The sequence below is a fragment of the Schistocerca piceifrons genome, chromosome 2 (assembly GCF_021461385.2).
Source record: "Schistocerca piceifrons isolate TAMUIC-IGC-003096 chromosome 2, iqSchPice1.1, whole genome shotgun sequence".
NCBI lineage: Eukaryota > Metazoa > Arthropoda > Insecta > Orthoptera > Acrididae > Schistocerca > Schistocerca piceifrons.
This window is the reverse complement of record NC_060139.1, coordinates 705,438,717-705,457,041: the sequence shown is the minus strand read 5'-3', so window position 1 is coordinate 705,457,041 and position 18,325 is coordinate 705,438,717. Positions and strand designations below refer to the sequence as shown.

The window sequence follows — 18,325 nt, the reverse complement described above, 5'->3', positions numbered from 1 at the left end:
GGAATGAACTGTATTGGATGGTGTGTTTCTGTAGGAATTAAAAGTAAATTGTTGGATATTGACCAGCATAGGACAGTTAACCAATCAAGTTCTGTGTTAGGAATTATGCCTTCCATCTGGTGCTGTAGATTTTAGCTGCAACATTTTTATTGATTTATTGCTCTAGTACCAGTTTCTCTTGAAAACAATTTATGTCACAATTTTTGAGTGTAGCTCTATAAGTTTGATATAAAAAAGGCAGTTCAAATGCACAAAATACAGCTGACAAAAATTTTATATTTCTCAAGTCACATGACATCAGTGTGTTATTCCAACAGTGGAAATGTATTGGCATGAACTTAATAGGATCTACTGCCTTTGCCTCAGGATATTCCATGTATAGCATTACCATACTTTCAGGATTAGACTGAGCAGTCCTGGTTTTTTAGTTCTATCCAGGGTAATGTCTGGAGTTGCAAAAATGTGCAAGGTTTAAGAATTTTATGACTGGTGAGGATTTTTTTTTTTAAATTTCTGACTTGTATATTCAACTTCATGCTTTTAAACATTCTCTTTCAGCTGTGCTTGTCTCGGTTGACCTTGCAGCAAGTGATGATGTCAATGAAGAGGTATAGCTGCAGGTTTCATCATAACTTTCTACTTAGTCAGTTCACAACACAACAGGTGCATTGTGTTTACATTGTTTTTGTGTGAGAAGTAACTCATCTACATGTTTTTCATGATTTTATCTCTATTTCTTTCCTGTCTCACCATTCTGCAGTGGGCAAAAGAAAGTGTTTATGTGTATAAAGTGTTAACCTGGAACAGGAATATAACTTTCTTGTTGTGAATTGTATGATGTAATTAAAGGAAACAAACCATTTTTGAAGAGAGTCACGTCTAGTGAAAAGTATATCTGTTTAAATAAAGTTAATGTTTGAACAAACTGTTAAGACTTTTAAGTAATTTCAAAAATATGCCCTGGGTTGGACCCAAAAAAATATGGTAATATGTTCTGTGTTGGACGTAAAAAAAATTTGGTAAGCCTATCCATGTATAAGTTCTTGTAACTGGCGGTAACAGCCTGTTCATTGCTTCTCCACTGATTTGTTCATAAAATGTTCCATTAAACAGAAAATAAGCTTGTTTCAGGCACTGTGTGAAGAGTTCGGTAAAATATTTGTCTAATTTCTCTCTTAGCCTAGAACTCAAAAAGTGGGACTCCCGACAATGTCAGAACTGACCATAATATCCACGCCGTAGAAGCACAATTGATTGAAGCAGTGTACAAAGTCAGTGGAGTTGTGCATATCATGTTTCAACTTTCCCCACTTGTTGGCTCTGAGACTGCTCTTAATGTGATGCCAATTGTAAATACTGAAAGTTACTATGAAGTGAAGCAATGCTGCATGTGAAAATTCCAAGCTGTTCATAAGTGCTGTACCAACATTACAAACAACTGTATTCTACACTCAGTTTTAATGAAATTAAAACTTGTCTCTCTTTATTTCTGTTTTACATCTCTGTTTTATTTCACTTGCATAGGTTTCAAGCATTCTTTGATAGCAGCAGATAATCCTAAGGAATTCTAGCTCACTCTTGTTGCACTCATAAGGAAAACACAAATTTTGAGACTTCTCACTTTAATCACCACAGGACTCAAAAGTTTGTAAAGGTTTTCCTAGTTACAGTGTGCATTGGTCACAGTCCTTTAGCTCCAGTGATTTCATTTGAATTTTTGTTGTTGTAAAGGCCGTTTACTATGCTATCTAACAGTAATATGTTAATGTTCATGTGATTGGAAACCTTTCCAAAACTGAAAGCCAACAATAAATTAAATATCTGAAGTGTGCTTGTGTAATAGAAAAAAATATGTTAAAAACATAAAATATCCAGCTTTTCAACAAAGCCTTTAGTAACAGGTTTTGCCTACAGAAATTAGTGCTGCCAATTACAGTTTGAAAATGTGCATTATAGTTAGTACCACAAATAAAATAATAATTACTTTCCAGAAGAACAGTGAAATTAATTTTTCAGAATTGCTGTTAAGAATTCTTTTTTGTTTGTTATATCTTAGATAAAGCAGTTTCATTCCACAGGTTTCTGCATGATGTGGGTGTGCCACCAGATGCACTTGGTGCATTCATAACAAAGAATCCATACATATTTAAAGAAAATCTTGATGATTTGTCAACAAGACTAAATTATCTGCAGTATAAAAAGTTTACTGCTGATGGCATAGCCAGAATAGTAACTGCAAATCCATATTGGCTTATGTTTAGGTAATTTATGAAGATAATTTTCCTTCTTGACACACATTGTTCTGTATAAGTGTAACATTCCTACTGAAGCTGTTTGTAACATTGTTTTCTTTCCAAAGCACCAAAAGAATTGATCGTCGACTTGGCCACTTCCAGAAGACGTATAATTTGAGTGGATCAGAACTACGCATGCTTGCTCAGAAACAGCCAAAATTAATCACGTACAACTTGCACAAAGTGAAGGTAATATTTATGTTGTTTTCCCTGCATTTCAAGACTTTGTACATTATTATGTTAGTTTGTGTGAGTTGATCCTGGTATGTCTAATGGGTTCATTATTCAGATCTTTTATCAGTGTACTTCAGTATCTTGTCAGGAAACCAGCTGGATTCCTAAAATGTGACAGAAATCCACAGATATGAGTGATATAGTTGTTCCCCTGAGACAAGAGATGAGACTTGTAACAGTGCATTGTTCACAGTGAGAGCAATGCATGAAAGTGCGTTGTTGATACTAGGAGATAACAAAGGATTGTGCTCAGTACATCACATTGTGTAGAAGTCATTAATGGTATGGGCAATATATCCTCACTGATACTCGTGTAGTCTTGGATCACAGGGGCAGCATTACATCATTTACATTTGTGGATTGATTTGGTGTATTAAGTGGCAAAAACAAATGGTAATATTGCCAGGAGCTTGGATTTTTATAACAATTTGATATGACAAGCTTGTCAAGAATATTCAGGACAAAAAATTCATTGTTATAGTTTCAAAACTAGGCACCTGATTTCATTGTGTTGTAAGCAACAGGTGCATGTGACAAAGGTATCATTTGAGTGCTATCTTGCCATTCTGTTTTTGACGTAAAACATGTGTCATATTCATATATACCTACTCCTCTGTTAACTTTATACTTACATGCAATGCATTGGTGATATTTGGACAGGGCATCATGAATGAGTGAACCACACAGAAAACACATTACCTGTCATTTTGACTCTTCAAAGAGAAGTGCATATATTTGTGTCAGACAATTGCTAAGCTGTGGCACTAGCAGTAAGCAGGACTTGTGGGCTTAGGTGTAAGCTCTCTACACAATAATGGCACTTCACTTAAAAATTTCTCTTTTCCAGCTTTTCCAAAACAGGTACAGTCCGATTTTCACAGGGTAGTGGAAAAAAAATCATGGTATACAGTAATTCCTGATACATAGAAAGAAAATATCAGCACTTTTGATATTGTTCTGTTCATATTTGTTCTTGCAACCAAGTGAACAACAAGAAACACAGCACCAATCTTTTTTTTTCTGACTGGTTTGATGCGGCCCACCACGGATTTGTCTCCTGTGCCAACCTCTTCATCTCAGAGTATTCCTTGCAACCTACGTCCTCTCAAGTATTTGCTGGATGTTTTCCAATCTCTCCTCTACAGTTTGTACCCTTTGCAGCACAGTGTAATACCATGGAAGTTACTCTGTGGTGTCTTAACAGATGTCCTGCCGTCCTGTCCCTAATTCTTGTCAGTGTTTTCCATATACTCCTTTCCTCACCAATTCTCCAGAAAACCATCCCATTCATTACTTTCTCTGTCCACCTAATTTTCAACATTCTTCTGTAGTGCCAGTTTTCCCATAGTCCATGTTTGACAACCATACAATGCTGTGCTTCAAACATACATTGTCAGAAATTTCTTTCTCAAATTCAGGCCTATGTTCGATAGTAACAGACTTCTCTTGGCCAGGAATGCCCTTTTTGCCAGTGCCAGACTGCTTTTTATGTTCTCCTTGCTCTGACAGTCATGAGTTATTTTGCTGCCTGGGTAGCAGAATTCCTTAGCTTCATGTCCTTTGTGATCGCCAATCCTGATGCTAAGTTTCTTGCTGTTCTCATTTCTACTACTTCTCATTACTTTTGTTTTTCTTCAGTTTACAAGTCAGTCCATATTCTGTACTCACGAGACTGTTCATTCCAATCAGTGAATGCTGTAATTCTTATTCACTTTCACTGGGGATGGCAATATCATCAGTGAATCTTATCATTGATATCCTTTCACCTTGAATTTTAATCCCACTCCTGAACCTTTCTTTTATTTCTGTTATTGCTTCTTCAGTGTCTTGATTGAACAGAGTGGCTGAAAGACAACATCCCTGTCTTACAACATTTTTAATCCAAGTACTTCATTATTGGTCTTCTAGTCTTCTTGTACGTACCATGTATTACACATCTTTCCCTATAACTTACCCCTATTTCACTCAGAATTTTGAACATCTTGCACCATTGTACATCGCTGAACACTTTCCAGGTTGATAAATCTTGTGAACATTTCTTGATTTTTCTGTGGTCTTGCTTCAATTATCAACCACAATGTCAGCACTGCCTCTCTGCTGCCTTTATCTTTCCTAAAACCAAACTGCTTGTCATCTAACACATCCTCAATTTTCTTTTCCATTCTTCTGTATATTATTCTTGTCAGTAACTTGGATGCATGAAGTGTTAAGCTGATTGTGCAATAATTCCTACACTTGTTGGCTCTTGCAATCTTCGAATGGTGTGGATGATGTTTTTCCAAAAGTCTGATGGTGTATCACCAGGCTCATACATTCTACATATCAGCTTGAATAGCCATTTTATTGCTAATTCCCCCAGTGATTTTAAAAATTCTGATGGAATGTTACCTAACCCTCATTCATTATTCAATTTTAAGTCTTCCAAAGCTCCTTTAAATTCTGATTCTAATACTGGATCCCTTATCTGTTCTCTATTGATTCCTGTTTCTTCTTCTGTCTCATCATCAGACAAGTCTTCCCCCTCATAGAGGCCTTCAGTGTACTCCTTCCATCTATCCACTCTCTCCTCTACATGTAACAGTGAAATTCCTGTTTCACTATTAAGAGTTATCACTCTTGCTTTTAATATCACTGAAGGTCCTTTTGACTTTTCTACATGCTGAATCAGTCCTTCCAACAGTCATTTCTTTTTTGATTTCTTCACATTTGTGCCAACAAGTACACCGTAGCTTCCCTGTACTTCCTATTTGTTTTGTTCTTAAGTGACTTGTATTTCTGTATTCCTGAATTTCCCTGGACATTTTCCTACTTTCTTCTTTCATCATTCAACTGAAGTATTTCTTCTGTTACCTTTTTCGTACCTATGTTTTTCTTTCCAACTTCTATGATTGCCGTTTTTTTGCAGATGTCCATTCCCATTCAATGGAACTGCCTACTGAACTGTTCCATATCGCACCATCTATAGCCTCAGAGAACTTAAAGCATATCTCTTCATTCCTCAGCACTTTTGTATCCCACTTCCCTGTGCATTGATTCTTTGTGACTAGTCTCTTAAATTTGAACCTACTCTTTATCACCACTAAATTGTGATCTGAGTCTATATCTGTTCTTGAGTACACTTTATAATCCAGTGTGTGATTTCGGAATCTCTGCCTGACCATGATGTAATCTACCTGAAATTTTTCTGTATTTTCCAGGCTTTTCCAAATATACCTCCTCCTCTTGTGAGTCTTGGACTGAATATTCACTATTACTAACTAAAATTTATTACAGAACTCAATTAGTCTTTCTTCTCTCTCATTCTTAGTACCAAGCCCATATTCTGATGTAAATCTTTCTTTTGCTCCTTTCCCTAAAGCTGAATTCCTGTCCCCCATGGCTATTAGACTTTTGTCCCCCCTTATGTACTGAATTACCTGTTCAGTATTCTCATATCCTTTCTCTCTCCATCTTCAGCTTGCAACATCGCCATGTTTACCTGAACTATCATTGTTGGTGTTGGTTTTCTGTCAAACTTGATGAGAACAACCCTATCACTGAACCGTTCACAGCAATACACTCTCTCTCCCCTACTTTCTTATTCATAACAAATTCTACTATTGTTATACCATTTTCTGCTGCTGTTGATATATAATCTATACTCATCTGATCAGAAATCCTTTTCTTTCAATTTCACTTCACTGACCCCCACTGTATCTAGATTGAGCCTTAGCATTTCCATTTCCAGATTTTCTAACTTCCTTACCATGTTGAGATTTCTGACTTTCCATGCATTCAGCTGCCATTACTGATAATTTTTATTCAAAATTTAAGTAGTGACAGGATTTGAACTAGAGACCGAGCACATTTTCATTCTTAATCAAAATGCTACACCTGTACCATGGGTACAACAATTTTATATGAGTTATATGAAACTAGTTGACCAACAGCTGAAGAGTTTAAGTGCTTCTTGTCAACACATTGCAACTTATGGAATGAACAGCAATACTGGATTTATAGTCGTGCTTCTGCAGAGAGACTTTCCTGCAACTGCTGTCCCCTCAGATGCTGTCACAAACCAAAGCAGTTTACTATGTATTAAGTTCAGCAATTGAGGTGAACAGACACCTACAAAAAGGTAACTCATTAATAAATTTATGTACAATACATACACTTCAAGACTGGGCTATATACAATTTGATTTGCTGTGAGTTCTTCAGCAGTGTTGAGTTATATACAAGGAGAGCAATATTCTTGATGGAATCAAATAGTCTTGAATGCCGATAGAATCTAAGAAATTATTGACAAGTAATAATGCTTAGTTGCGTCATGCTACATTGATGTACTTTTTCACTGCATTCTTTACATTAAGGTAGATACAGGTCTGAAGATACATTGACTCTTCTGGCAAAGCTCTGAGTGTGGCTGCTTAAAAAGACGTGCCAGCCAGTCAGAGCACCGAGATAATTTGAATTCAGCAATGTCCATTACTGCAGTTCTTGATGACAGTGGATATGCAGGCAGGCAGGTTTGAGCTCTCCAGCAGAGGCATTGGAAGACCCATGCACCAGGATACTAAGTGCCAGCAAGGGCTGCTGAGGGACAGCATGTTGGGTTACAGGCAATGTGTCTGAAAAGTGAAAATCTTCAGTGGGATCACTTTAATCATGGAAGCAAAGTTGCTTATGATGCTGTCAATGGGTGCCTGACACACTACAATTGGTGTAATGAGCAAGGCCAGATGTCTTGAATGACTACACCAGATAACCAGTTATCAGGCTTGTTGTAGACACAACCTCATCCCTCACGTGGAACTTGGTTGCAAAGTTAGCATCCGAAATAGAGTGGCGAAGGTGAAAGAGATGCAGCAAGTGCAATGGTGATGACCATGTAAGAGTTCTGCTGGTAAAATGGCGTGTGCAGGCATTGTACGGAACATGCTAAGGAACTACAATGAAGCATTTCCCTTGTATGCAAAGCACTAAGTTTGGATATCTGAGCCATAAAAGTGTGAACGGTGCCATACGGATACATTGAATTCTGTTTTGTTGGCAAAATTGCTAAAATCTCAACAAAGAAAACTGAGGACCATTGTCCAAAGCAATTGTTTATGGCAAAACTTCAAAGCAAACAACAGAAGCAAGTGCTTTGGTAGTGGTAGCACTAGCAGTCAAATGCATTGAAATAACAAAAATATATTTGCTGCATGCACTGACAATAATGGGCCATCATGTTTCCATAAAGGACCTGCAAAATCAGTATCAATATGTTACCAAGGACATCAGGTGGAGGCCATTTGTGAATTTCTTGGCCTGGTTATCTGCACAGGTCTGGCAGCAGGTAGTCATTTCTTCTGTCTGTTTATCAAGCCCAAGCTACGAACAATGTTGGTGCACTAGCTGCTTAGTTTGAACGATTCCCCATTGTTCTCTTTGAAATAGTTTCAACACATGTTGTTGCAAAGATGTGGGAATCAGGACTCATATTTGTTCATTAGGGACATGGAATAAAATTACTCTCTTCTGAAGAGAAAGGCTGTTGCATTGTGCGTGGTATTTGGGAACTGCTGCACTCGAGATTGATTTTGGATTATGAAGCCAACCCAAATGATTGTAGTACTTGAGCAATTATACTGATTGATCATGTGTTATCCACCAAAAATCAGTGGAAAAAGCTTGCAGTGCGTGCAAAGCAGAACGATCAGTTTGGAGGCAAGAAACTTCTGATGTGTCGAAATCCAGATCATTTCCCATAGGTAAGTGAGACAGAGTGTCTGATTTGCATGCCGTGTCGTAGGATGATAAAGAGCTTAACTTTGATAATTGGAAACAAGTAATGATCAAAGTTGCTGCTTCTGTACTGTATGATCAGGTATCTCTACTGCTGGATGAAAAAGAGCAGCCAGCAGCTTATTATCAGTCAGGGTTTGTGTTTTTGTTAGTTTCTTTCTTTTTTCTTTTTCTCCCCCCCCCCCCCCCCCACACACACACACATACACACAGATATTCATGAAACCTGGTGACACTATAAATTATGGCTTTTCCACCTGACTGTAGTTGACATGGGCCTTGTTCAACGTCTTAGATGTAAATGCTACACGTTGTTCCATGTTGCCAACCTTGTGAGATAAAACTGCCTCTGTTCCATGTGTGATGATGCACCTGCTGCAAGCAGTACGTTTTTGTGGACGAAAATGGGTAAAATATGGGTAACTAAACAGCTAAACAGTGCTTATTTCAATTTCTGAAAAGATTGTTCGCATCCTCTAGTCCATTTGGAAGGAACAGTTTTACTCCAGAAGCAATGTGAAGGAGCAGTTATTTGTGCTGCATTTGGAATAAATCTTATGTAGTATGTCAGTTGCCTAAAAACAACTTGGAGTTCTCATACATTTGTAGGAGAACATAATCTCCTTATGACCTCTAAATGCTTAGTCAAGGGATGAGCACAGTGGGCACCAATGACACTTCCCAAATATTCAATTTCGGCATTGAAAAATGAACATTTCTCTAAGCTACACTTGACCCTTGCATCAGGTAAATCTTGAAAAAGAGACTCCAAAGTTTTGAGGAGCTGTTGTGGTGTTTCTCCAGATACAGTGACATCATCTGAAATCATTTGAACAGGGCAGAACATCAGATATCACATGTTCAAGAAAGTGTTGAAATAATGCAGAAGCAGGGACACTTCCTATGGGAAGGTGCTGGTAATGATACAAGTTGATTTGCGTGTTAAACACCAAAAATGTTTTTTGTTACTCATCCAGGGAAAGCTGGAGATATACATTAACCAAATCAATTTTTGTAAAGAATCACCCACCTGCTAGGCAATCCAGAAGTTTGTCAGTACTTGGAAGCGGGAAAGAATCAGTCGCTGTTTGAGCATTAGCTGTAGCTTTAAAGTTAGCACAAAGCCTGATCTTCCTGTTTGCTTTTCCTGTGATCATAAGGGGAGATGCCTATCGACTTGCAGAAACAGGCTGTAAAACGCCAATTTCTTCTAACCTGTTGAATGAAGAGGCTACTTCATTGCGAGTGGTCTGGTGTACTGGATGGGTGTTGTTAAGCTTATGTTTTGATTGTCCTTGAGTAACATATGCGTGAAAATTTGCCACATGTCCCAGTGTGCTGCTCAACAAGTGTCCACATTTTTCACGTGGCTGATGAACAGTGGCATGGAAAAGTTGCATATCAATGGCATGCACAGTGCTCTGAATATCTAAATCAAATAAATCAAAAGCATACATGCTAAAAACAATGGGACTACAACATGACTGACCTACTGTTAAAGGCACTCATGTAGTCGAATTTCTTTATTTTGCTTGCAAAGTGCATGTTCCAAGAACAGAGATATTTTAACTGTTGTAGGTTGTGAGGTCCAGGCATCATCTTTGTAGTTGAGGGTGTTCCAATTGCTCATAAGTATTTTGCTTAATCAGTGTGACTGAAGCACCATTATCTGACTGAAAAGGTACATATTGATTGAAAATCTGCTGAGAGATGAACAGTTTGCTGTTCATCCTCAGAATGTATTTATTTGTTCTGACTTGTGCAAGACTGTCTTTGTCTGAATTGTGATTAACAAAGTGTTTAGCTGTACATCTATTAGAGGAGAGCTGGTGAAAAGGTAAGTTTTGGACTGTGTGATATGTTGTGCGATTCTGTTGCTTTTGGTGGTGATTCCAGTGTGGATTGCCAGGAGGAATGGGTACAGAGTTAGACTGATAAATCATACAGGGTGTATCTAGAATGAATCTAGAAAATGAGAGGGCTGGTAGAGTGGGTCATAACAAGCATATTTCATGTAGCAGCCCATGTCCGCATCCCTTAGCATATGGTGCCATCGTGGTAGCAGGTCTGCAGGGCAATGATTTCAATGTATTTGTGACATAAGGTAAAAAGAAACATCGGGTTGAAGTTTTACGACCTTTATTTGCAAGTGCTGCTGTCAACAAAGTTGCAGATATTCCAGATGGAACAACACTTTGGGTTTTCTCCCTCTTACTGGGATATAAATGGATTGCTTTTGGCTGTGTAAATGCCTGTTTGATAGGTGTTGCATAGAGGGCAGCACCTGTCCACACTGCGGAGTCTAGTTTGCCCTGTGTCAGTTTGTCTGCAAAAGGGAACAATATTGTGTTTGTGCGGATAGAAAATATACCGCTGTTCTTGGGGGGAGAGGGGATACATGCACTGTAGAAGGCAGATGGAAATGCTCATGCTGCACAAAGTTTGTTCTTCCAGTAGTTTCCGAATCATTGAGTGCCAGTTCCATGCACATTTACTACCATCCACAGGTCCCTATGAGAGACAGGTTCACTTGAGGTACATTTTCCACTGCAAATCTCTTGTAATGGAACATGTGCGTTTGAGGCCTTCTTTAAAACCTGGTGTATGCGTTTTGTGTTGCATGGAAAATAGGTGTAAATCATTCCTCAATTTGGTGTGTGTGTGTGGTGGTGGTGGGGGGGGGGGGGGGGGGGGCAGGAAGGTGATTTGCATCCCTACCACCTACAGAAGGTTCACGCCCTTAACCCAGATGATTTTCCACATCGAATTGGGTTCTGCCACTAGTTTTGGCAAAGGTGTGCCATTCAACCACACTTTCTGAACTGTGTACTTTCTATGGATGGGGCATCCTTTACACGAGAGGGTATGATCAACAGTCACAATCAGCTCATGTGGGCATTGGAAAATCTGCACACTGCCTTCGTTCATGGTCACCAAGATTGCTTCACTGTCAACTTTTGGTCTGGCTTTGTAGGCGATAACCTGGTTCGTCCATACATGTTTCCCCAGTGACTGAACGCAAACAAATACTTAATATTTTTATGAGAAACTGTGCCAGAGTTGTTGGAACATGTTCCAATCAGTGTCTTTTGATGGCGAATGTGGTACCAATTTGATAGTGCACCTTTGCACTTTGCACATGCAACCTTTTGTGGGAACTGACTAGGGTGCTGTGGGCCAGGTGGGGCCATCTGAAATCTGTTGTCTGTGAATCACCCATTGAGAATGATAATGAGCTGATAGCGTGCATTATGGCAGCCTTTGTTGCAATTTCCAATTTGCCAGGAGCATTTGAAAGAATGCAACATCACTCCAACATCATTGCGCAGCATGCGTACAAGTTGGAGGGCATAATTTTAAGCACTTCTTGTAACTGTTTTCAAAGAAAGGATGCAAAACTTCAGCCCACTTCCCATTTACTTTGATGCCACAAATACATTGAAATGTTGCCATGCAGACCTGCTACCATGATGGTTCGGATGGCATGATGTGTGCCTACCCTCCTGGTGGCGCGTGACGTTGTTCAATGACATTTAGTGCTGTATGCTAAGGGATGCAGACATGGTTTCAATAACACCTAACCCGTATACTAAGGGATGCGGTGCGGACATGTGTTGCTACGTGAAATATGCTTGTTATGGCCCATTCTATCAGCCTCTCATTTTGTACATTCATTTCAGATACACTTTATATTTATTTCCATTTTATGATATCCATATGCATTTCTTTTGCATGCACACTTAATGTGTTTGTCCTGATTTATGGGGTTATCGGCATTGCACATGGTGGAGAAAGCAGTTTTTGCAGTCAAGTGCTACATAACTTTTTCATACAAGACTTCGGAAAGTTTAAACTAGCTGAGGAAGTGGTGGAAGTGTTACGCTGTGTTTGTGCTGTTGCCTGTGGTTGCAGTTGTCTCAGGCCACATGACTCAGGGGCCACTCTCAGCTATTCATGGTCATTGTTGCAACAACAGCCATATTAAAATTAAGTTCAGTGAATACTTACTCTTCCTGAATTTCGGTTACTTTAAGCATGTCCTTGAGACCAGGTTTGCGATGCTTTAAAATGTTAGCCCATATTCTGTTATCAGCAGGTGTTTGAATAACGGGATCACAAAACATTTCATCTTGAAATGAGGCTGCACAAGAGTAGTTAAATTTACAGTTCGTAGTCATGACATTGAGTTAAGCAATCTATTCCTTGTAAGACTGATTATTACGATGACTCATACAAAAAAATTGAAACAAACAGCAGCTCTATGAATCTGAGCTTTGAAGAAATAACCCAGTTTGCTAACAATGTCTTCATATGGCTGACACTCCTCCCTAAGAAAAAAAGAAAGAGCATCATAAATCACCTGATATGTTGTACGCTGCTCAAGCTTGAGGTGGTAATCTGTTCATTCCTCTTGTTTTGGATCAAAACAATGGAAGGGAGGAGGTGGGACCTGGCTGCTGTCATTCTGTGCTTCTGTGATTCTTGTTTGCTGGATGTGTTGTGCGACCCTCAATCTCCAGTAGTTGTTATCAAGGAGTTAAATTGTAGGCTCTGAAACTAAATAAGTGCAGTGAGTGAGTGCTCTCCAGAAATTACCATTGCATACACAAATTAAGAAGAAGTAAAATATATTCCACATAAAAATTATGAAAATTTAACATGTTTCCAAGTGCCACACTCAAAAAAGCACCAGATGTATCACCAATGTCTGATGTGTCAGTAATTCAGGTGGCCAAGAAAGGCAATCGGACATCTGCAAAGAAGTAACACATTAATAAGTTTATTTACAATAACTACAGTTAATAATTGAGATATACATAACTTTGACTTGGTGAATGTTTTTCGGTGGTGCTGAGGTGTATAGGCTGTTTCGAAAGTGATAGTCAGTGTTCAGGGATATGACAGGAATGATCATTCGAAACAAAGTCGAGTGAACGTGTGCTCTAAAATGCATATCTTATGAGCTGCGAGTACTTGTCCATTAGAAGAGTTGTGTTTTAAAGTAGCAAGTGTTCAAAAGTAGCAAAGGTGAAAAGTGCTCATAGCTCTTAAGGGAAGCATTTTAGAGCACATGTTTACCAGACCATTTTTTTTTTTTTTTTTTTTTCTTCTTTTGGTCCATACTGCCACTTCCCAAAATTTGGAAAGCAAAGAGCTTGCAGTAGAAGAGATTTGTTTCATAGTATAAAAGATCAAAAATTGCTGATAGCTCTTAAGGTATGCATTTTAGAGCCCATGTTTAGCTGACTTTTTTGTTTCGAGTGGTCATTCCTGTCCTATCCCTGAATACTCACCATCACTTCTGAAATACCCTGTGTACAATGAGACTAACATTCTTGATAGAAACAAGTAGTCTTGAATGATGATGCAATTCAACAAGTCACCAGCCAGTAGTCATGGTTCTTCAAAGTATTTTCCCACTCCAGCCTTCCACGCTAATGTTGATACAAGTTTGAAGATACACTGATTTTGCAGGCAAAGCTCTGAACTTGCCTGCTTAAAAAGATACGCTGACCAATTAGAGTCGCAGGCAGTGAGGTCATGTGAATTCAGCATCCTCTGTCTGGTGGTGTGTGTATATGAAGCCTGTTTTCAGACTGCCGCAATGTCTTGTAGGACTGTCAGGCAGTCTGTTTTATATGGGCCCTAATCAAAGGAATGTCCATTTCTTGATGCAAGGCTGTAGTTGGGTAATTTTGTGGAAGGCTCTAGACGAGTAGCTGGGCTCTATCTTGCGTACCTTGGAGCCAACATATGTGGCAGTTGGCTGCATTTCCACAATCTGTGGATGCATATTCTAACACTGAACGGATCAGTGGTAGATATAATGTGATCCCACAGTATGATGCAAGCATCTATTCTGGATTAAGTAAGGGGCAAAGTGCTTTTAAGTGGGTATATGCTTTTTCTTATATCTCTTGCATATCTGGCTTCCACATGAGAAGCCTATCGAGGTTTACCCCGAGGTGTTTCACCATGCAAGACCAACGAATGGGGACTACCATAATTTGCAGCAGCTGAAGGTCCCAGGGCACTCTACGTTGCATGATTATGGCAGCCTGGCTTTTCACAGCATTAAACTTAAGATGCCATTTTGTGGCCTAGGCTCCTAAGATATCACATGCTGTCTGCAGATGGTAATGAATAACAACAATACTTCGGGAGCATGCGTAGAGTACGGTGTCATCTCTCTGACTTAGCTACGTCGGGAGTACAGAGGGAGTGCAACAGAGGGCCGAGAACAGACCCCTGCAGCACTCCCACTCATATAGGCCTCACAATTGAAATGCCATCATCACCACAAACATGGAAAATCCACTCTCAGAGGTAGGATATGATGATTCTGATGTGTGGTCTTGAAAGCCCCAGTACACAGAGTTTGTAGAGGAGGCTCTCATGGCACACAAAGTCAAAGGCGTAGGTGACGTCAAGGAGTACTGCTCCAGCATACTCCTTATTCTCCAAGGCTCCCATTCGCATCCTCAGCAACGTGCAGCAGCTGGTGTTGTGTGCTGTGGTTGTGCTGGGAACCGAATTGCTCTGGTGGTAGTAGACCCTCTCTGTCCCCATGCTCCATGAGCCTTTGTGTGTGTGTGTGTGTGTGTGTGTGTGTGTGTGTGTGTAGGCCTTGCATTTTTTCCTTCTTTCAGGATATGTTTCCATGCAGAGAGGTAGTTGCCAGTCCTCAAGACATGTCTAAAAATGTCTATAATGGGCCATAGTGCATCAGGTGGAGTTGCTTCAGCATAAGAGCCTCCACCTGGTCGCAGCCACCAGCCTTCCTGGCATTGAGAGAGCGAAGTTGGAGTCAACTTTTTCCTCTGTGATTGGTGTGATAACAGCTCCTGCATCATCCACAAAGAGGACGGACAACTTTTGTCGTACCGTTTGCATGTGTTGTTCATCAGTGTCATCTGCTATCAGCAGTCACTCCGCTGACTTGCAGAGGAGGGAAAATGTTGCCCTTTCCTCAGTAGTCTTCTTGTGAGTTTCCGTGCAGAGCCATCTTCAACATGAAGCATGGCTTCCTTGCCTGCCTAGTCCTCATTCCGATGGTTTTCCACTGCCACCTTTATTTCAAGGTGTAGCCGGTTTAGATGGCACTTGGTGGCAGGATGTCACATAATTTCCCACTCACAGAAAGTCCTATTTTTCTCAGTGATAGCCTGTAAAATCTGTCTGTAGGCCTTTGTGCTCCTCTAGGAGTGGCAGCATCTACAGCTCATAGTGTTTCTGCTGTGAGCTGCCACAACGATTCATCTGTGCCGATGGCATTGGGATCTGGAGTAACAGCAAGAGTGTCTCGTAGACCGTCTCTTAACTGTTCCCAGTTCACCTGTCCTAACTGTCAACATCTTTTAGGTGGCTCCGCATCTTAAAAATCCATGTCAAAAAGACCAGTAGATTGTCAGATGAAAGAGCCTCTCTACTCATTGCAGCAGTAGTGACGTGTATTGACCCCCATAATTACTATGATATTGAGCACATCAGGACAGCAGTGGACATATTAGGGTAATGTGTGAGGTCACACGGTCCCAGTAGGAGCAGCTGAAACTCTCCGACTTAGGGGCATATGGTGTATACATTCTATGTGCATACTGTTAATCTGTGGATTGCATTAAGAATGGCACATTGGTGTTGCCTTTTGGTAATTGGCCACACTGGCCAATGCACTGCTATCCCAAGCACATGCAGAAGATTTTGGAGCAATTCTCTGATGATTTCAGTAGAGGGCAGAGCTCATCTGTGAAATCATCTACATTTGCACCAATTATTCGTTTACAGAGATGTTTGCATGACAAGGGCGTTCTGTCGTCGGTCCGCTCCTGTGAATGTCTACTGCAGCTTTATGTCAGCATGCGACCCGTGACCGCTAGCTCACTTTTCCACGTACAGCTGTACCAGTTTAGTATGAGGGGCGGACACAGCAGCCCTTCCTCTCGCTACATTACTAAAACCAGACTGGGTGTTATACATGTCGCCAGAGTATTATTGGTATGCTGTTTAGTGTCAGCCTTTCAGAATACTTCACAGCCATGATAGCTGGCAAAATGTTTTTGCGTACAGTTACAGCATTTGAGCATCTCTTCTTGTTTTGTGCTGTAAGTATGACTTCCATGCAGCCCTGCACATTTCATGCATTTGAGTGGCGTGGTGCAAAATCTCATGAAATGGTTTAAGCCTAAGGTGTTACATGGACAGACGCATGTAATTTCATATAAACTTTATGTCACAAAAACCACAGAAAGCACGAAAATGCACACTCATCTATTTATTTACTGTAAATAAATTCAGACCTGAATAACTTATGTAAATTAATTTTGTGGAATGTAATTATTATTTCCTAGATAATATTTCAAAAATATAGTGACAGTCAGCCTGTGACTGATTGCAATCCATTGTAATATGTTTTTTCTTTTTGGTTTTAGAAAGGAAGTGAAGAGCATTCCTGGTCGGATCTCTCTCTCTCTTGTTGTTAGCCTCTATTGATAGGATGCACTATAGCTGCACTCCTTTCGTATCATTAATTAATCTTTCTTTCGCATAGACAAATGTGATGTAAGTGTCATGTATTAGTTTTAGAACCATTTGCAATTAAAGTAATTTAAATTAATTAAAAATCTCATGAGTTCTGATTTTAATAGTTCTCCTGGTAGATACGTGATACATAAAATGTTTTAATGCTTTATTGTTATGACCATTGACTATTACAAGCTTAACGGATCGTGACGTGGAGACACAATGGCCAAATACAATTAGTATTCTGCCATTTATCCATTCGCAACTTGCTACTGCATTCCTGAGATTAATTGCCAATCATCACAAATCATTTTGCAAACTTCAGTGCAACCGTAGGACCTTAAATGATCTGGACACAGTCTCCTAGCTATGATTCCATTTCACCCATAAATAACAGATACTGACCTTGCAAAACTAATGGGGGTATTTCTAAATCTTGTGGTATTATTCTGGAAGTCAATTTGGCCACTAACAAAGGTGCGTCCATCATGAACAATGGCCATCTGCTCCAGTTAATTTTAACAGTTTTCTTTCCAGTGATTAATTTACATTTAAAGTCAAATTACCACACATTTTAATAATCTTGTGTGAGCAGATGCATCAGGCCCTGGCACCAGAAACATTGTGCCTGTTGGCCCTTACTGCGAAACTTTTGTACTTGAATACTGGTAAAACTCACAATGCCTTTCAGCTGGATTATTTTCCTATTCTCCACATTATCCACTAGTATCACCATAAATAGTGGAGTTTGCTTGTTTTTGGGGCTTCTGCATATGAGAGACCACCCTGAAGCCAAATCCCAGGCCCTCAAGCTCTTCTTTGAAGTGACCTGGGTCCATTTGGAAAGGTAGTTTTTCAGAGAACTGCCTTGAGTAATTTTAGTGGCTCGGATGAGTGTGTGTTGTACGGTAGACCGTGGTCATGTGTCACACCCATTACTGCATCATATTCCTCTTTCAGTTTTACTGCAGTCTCGTATGTGTCTTATCCAACTGTTTTAATTGCAACAGAAGACTTTGACTGTACCCTACAATTTAAGAGTTTCTGGAAACACTTTTAAAATCACTTGACCAGTGTATGACAATGAATGTAGGTGTGGCCATCTCTAGTCTACTTAACTGTATATTACTGTCATCTGGCAGCACATCTGTGATGCTGATGAAGCTGTTGGCTGTCAGTTGTGACTGAGCCTGAGCAAGCGCAGTTGCCCTGACAGTGTGCTTCTTGTTAGGCACTAGGAAGCCATTCCCACTGGGCAGCTCACACACGGAGGCCTTTTTCTATGTGCACACCCTCAGTGCCTTGCCTGTTGAGGCAGCTGGTTTATTGGTGGAAACCTCACTGTAAGACACCGCTGGGTGCTTCCTAGATGTTTCCATGTCAGGTTGACCCCTCGCAGTCGCACCCCTATTTCTGTCTGGTTCCCAGCCAGGATTAACCCCTTCAGGAAAACTGGACTTTCCTGACCACAGCTATGGTCGTAGCTGCCTCAGGAACACCAGTGCAGCT

At 40.0% G+C, this 18,325-nt stretch overlaps 1 protein-coding gene across 1 annotated transcript in view; it reads left to right on the top strand.

The window, feature by feature from the left end:
* LOC124777342 (transcription termination factor 3, mitochondrial) overlaps positions 1–18,325 on the top strand; it is a 51,714-nt gene that overhangs the window by 18,763 nt on the left and 14,626 nt on the right. The window contains exons 2-3 of the mRNA XM_047252706.1: positions 2,079–2,261; positions 2,360–2,483. Coding sequence (XP_047108662.1) covers positions 2,079–2,261; positions 2,360–2,483 — 307 coding nt within the window. The remainder of the gene's footprint in view (positions 1–2,078; positions 2,262–2,359; positions 2,484–18,325) is intronic.